Genomic DNA, 3,558 nt, shown 5'->3' with positions numbered 1-3,558 from the left:
TTACCCTTGTTCATGTATTAATATTTTTTAGTATTTGAACAAAGTTATCCATAATTAAGGTGTTTGTAGTCTTCAAGGATAATTATTACTAAGAGATAAAAAGGAAAAAGATTATCAATTTTGTTTTGAACTTCTAAAGTGACAAATAATTTGAAAACTATTTTCAGTAATAATGAGTGATAATATGAGACGGAGGGAGTAATGATCTTTTCTTTCTTTGGAAGGAGGAGAGGTTTACCCTTCTATTAATGAAGTCCGTACCTCAGGTACAATACTCAACATTTTGGGTAGTTTATAAAGAGTTCAAGTATATGTTCGGAAAACTACGCTCATATTTCTAAGTCTTTAATGAACTGAAAACACTCGGTAAATACAACTTTTGTCTTAAAATTAAAGATAAGAAATATTATATGTCTACACACTCAACTTTCATACTATTTTTTCAACTTCAATTTCAAATAATGGTTTTCTCTACTTTTAACTTGACTTGACAGGCATTTGGATAATTGTTGGTTGAAGTTGAAAAAAAGTTGAAGTTAAAGAAGATAAAGAATATTTGGAAGTTGAAATTGTGTCTATACTAAAGTTTATACTTGGAAGAAAAGTTGAAAGAATGTGAGCCAAAAAATTAGTATTTCTATTGTTCTCTTGATATACTCCTCAAATTAATTAAACAAGTTTTTTTAATATTTCACCAGTATTTGCAAATACTAAAATTCAATATTTATAAGTACTGAAAAATTATTTATCACCCAACGAGGAAACTTTAGACATAAGTTTTATTTTAAGGAAAAATGATGTTTTGTGGATAAAAATAGTTCACTTGAAGTACTCAATTTTTTTTATTTCTAAGTGAAGTTTAATAAACGATGAGATTATAAATCAAACCTTGATCTACAAATAATATTCTATTTACAATTAATATTTCCAAACAATGTATGTCCAAACGCCTACTTAACACCGTTGCCTTCCTTTGATTACATGAAAGGTTATTCGATATTTACATCAATAAATGACTTAATTTTAATAGTAAAAATTAAAATTAGAATACAAATCAATTAATCACGGCTAAGTAATAAATGTATATAAATAAAATACTACCTATCTTATATTCATTAATTTGGTAAACCTGAATGCAATGATTCTGACATCATAGAGACAATGTCATATCAACGTCTCACATTTCCTGACTTTCTTCCAAACACTACTCTCTAGTTCGAATCCGAAAATCAATCACTTCATCAGAAATAAAAAAGAAAATAAATAAATCCAGAACAGTACTGTTATAGCTAATATTTAAAGTATAAAAGGCCACTGTTCAAACACCTATTGTGCGCGGTCTTTTGAGAAAACGCTATCCAACCCATTTTTCCAACTCATTTCTGGCTTTCACCCAAAACTCTTACACCTGAGCAGTTCATTACCAACTGGTTTGCACTTCTCCATTTTTGGCTGCTCAAGGCTAATAGCACACAATTCCCTCCTTCATAAATGGCTTCCGTAATCCAATGGAATCTTAAACTCAAATTGAAGTACCATTACCTAGTACTATCAACTACAACTAACGTAACACATCCAGATGTCCGATCCTGGGGCGAGTAGCAGTGGCGGAAGCAGTGGGCGCCACCCCGTGTACAAAGGAATAAGGAAAAGGAAGAGCAGTGGAAAATGGGTTTCAGAAATTCGAGAGCCACGATCACCCAATAGGATATGGCTAGGTACATTTCCTACCCCAGAAATGGCAGCAGTTGCTTATGACGTAGCTGCACTGGCCCTTAAAGGCAGGGATGCTGAGCTCAACTTCCCAAACTCAGCATCCTCATTGCCAGTCCCGGCTACTAACTCGCCTCATGATATTCAGGCAGCTGCAGCCTGTGCGGCTGCAGCTCTTGGGGCAGCCGGGGATGCTTTAAGCGCCCGTAGAGGAGTTGATAATAATAATAATATCATACCGGTTTCGAGAGAGGTAGAAAATTCAACACCTTGGAATAATAATGAGTTTATGGATGAAGATTTGATCTTTGATATGCCAAATGTTATTATGAATATGGCTGAAGGTATGCTTCTTAGTCCTCCACGTTTCAACCTTCCTGATGATGACACTACTGCTGCTGAGTATATTGCTGACCAAGATCTCTGGAATTATCCCTAATTCATCGAGATAAAATCTTAGCTTCATATAATAACAAGTTTTAGTAGTAATTAATGATTTCAAATAAGATGGATATGACTTAATAACCTCAGCTCCAAGGCTCCAGGTAAAAGAATGAGATAGCTTTGTGTAATTTGCATGTTCCCTATTCTATTGTGTTTGTAAAGGGTTTTACTGTTTTTAAGCTTTGCAATTACTCTCCATTGAAAATGCTTTAATTTTGCTATTAAACAATAAGTATTTAATAGCACTAAAGTTCTTGAATCTTCGATTCCAAGAAGTCTGTTAAGAAAATGTTTACACTATAGACTTGCATTTAATAATATAGCAGAAATCAAAGCCCTCATTAGCTTAAAGAAGAAGTTTCTATATTGAGCAACTTCATTTTCTATCTCTTTGTTATATATGGGAGTGTGAACTTATTACTACTAGCTACTCCCTCTCTCTCATGTGTCGTGTTTTTCTTTTACACGTCTCTTAAGAAAGATTAATTAAAAAATGGATTGGATTATTCTACCCTTATTTATATCTTAAGATATAATCTCTCTTCATTGAATATTTATTCTATTTATGTGTTATCTCCATCTTCAAGAACAATTATTACCAAGGGTAAAAAAAAAAAACAATCAATTTTGTCTTGAACTTCTAAAATGACAAATAATTTGAGATAACTATTTTTAGTAACGACGACTGTTAATATGAGACGGCGAGGGAGGGAGTAGTACTTTAAAAAGAAAGACGGTTATCAAGGTTTTTATTGGAGCTTCAAAGGGAGCACATGATTTAATTTCATTTTAAGGCAATCAAATCAAGAGAATTATATTAGCAGCAAAGCAAAAGATTCCTGTTGTTAGGTAGAGCAAGGTGAACGAATTGGGAATGTTTATAAGTCAAATAGAATCATTAAAACGTTGACCCTAACTAGGGTTTTGTCCAACCAACCATGTTAATATTCTAGTATTTCTTTCCTTTCTATTTAAGGATGATCGTAAGTTAGCAACAAAATGAGGAATTACAGGGACATGATCACTTGAGCGATGTTCCACTATTCAATTCCCTTATGCTAAAGAATATTCCAGCACCGTTACATTGTGCAGAACACGGTCGAGTCAAATTAAGCCGCAAGCTCCACTCTTGGTTGTGCCCTTCTTTTAATTTCTTTAAGTTTCAGCCTTGGGATCATACTCTGTGGAAACTAAAAATTTTGATTCCTCATAAGATACCGGCGGAGTCCTAGAAGCAACATCTGCTGATCCCTAATCAACATCGTTTATGGTTGAGACTAGGACGATATTTGATCATCTTTGAGCCCCTAACGTTCTTTTTGGATTAATGAAGACATCCTTGGCAAATGCTAATACATACGAATTCTTTATGGCTTTTGAACCTGGAATTAATGGAATTCT

At 33.5% G+C, this 3,558-nt stretch overlaps 1 protein-coding gene across 1 annotated transcript; it reads left to right on the top strand.

The window, feature by feature from the left end:
* Window positions 1-1,516: 1,516 nt before the first annotated feature.
* On the top strand, window positions 1,517-2,595 carry LOC107815333 (ethylene-responsive transcription factor ERF024-like). Its single transcript, XM_016640898.2, has one exon. The coding sequence runs from the start codon at window positions 1,580-1,582 to the stop codon at window positions 2,150-2,152; it is 573 nt and encodes a 190-aa protein (XP_016496384.1). The 5' UTR covers window positions 1,517-1,579; the 3' UTR covers window positions 2,153-2,595.
* Window positions 2,596-3,558: the final 963 nt, after the last annotated feature.

The sequence above is a fragment of the Nicotiana tabacum genome, chromosome 24 (genome assembly GCF_000715075.1).
Source record: "Nicotiana tabacum cultivar K326 chromosome 24, ASM71507v2, whole genome shotgun sequence".
Lineage (NCBI taxonomy): Eukaryota > Viridiplantae > Streptophyta > Magnoliopsida > Solanales > Solanaceae > Nicotiana > Nicotiana tabacum.
This window is presented reverse-complemented; position numbering and strand designations above follow the sequence as displayed.

Coding starts and splice junctions, on each gene's coding strand:
- LOC107815333 (XM_016640898.2), top strand. CDS start 1,580: ATGTCCGATCCTGGGGCGAGTAGCAGTGGCGGAAGCAGTGGGCGCCAC.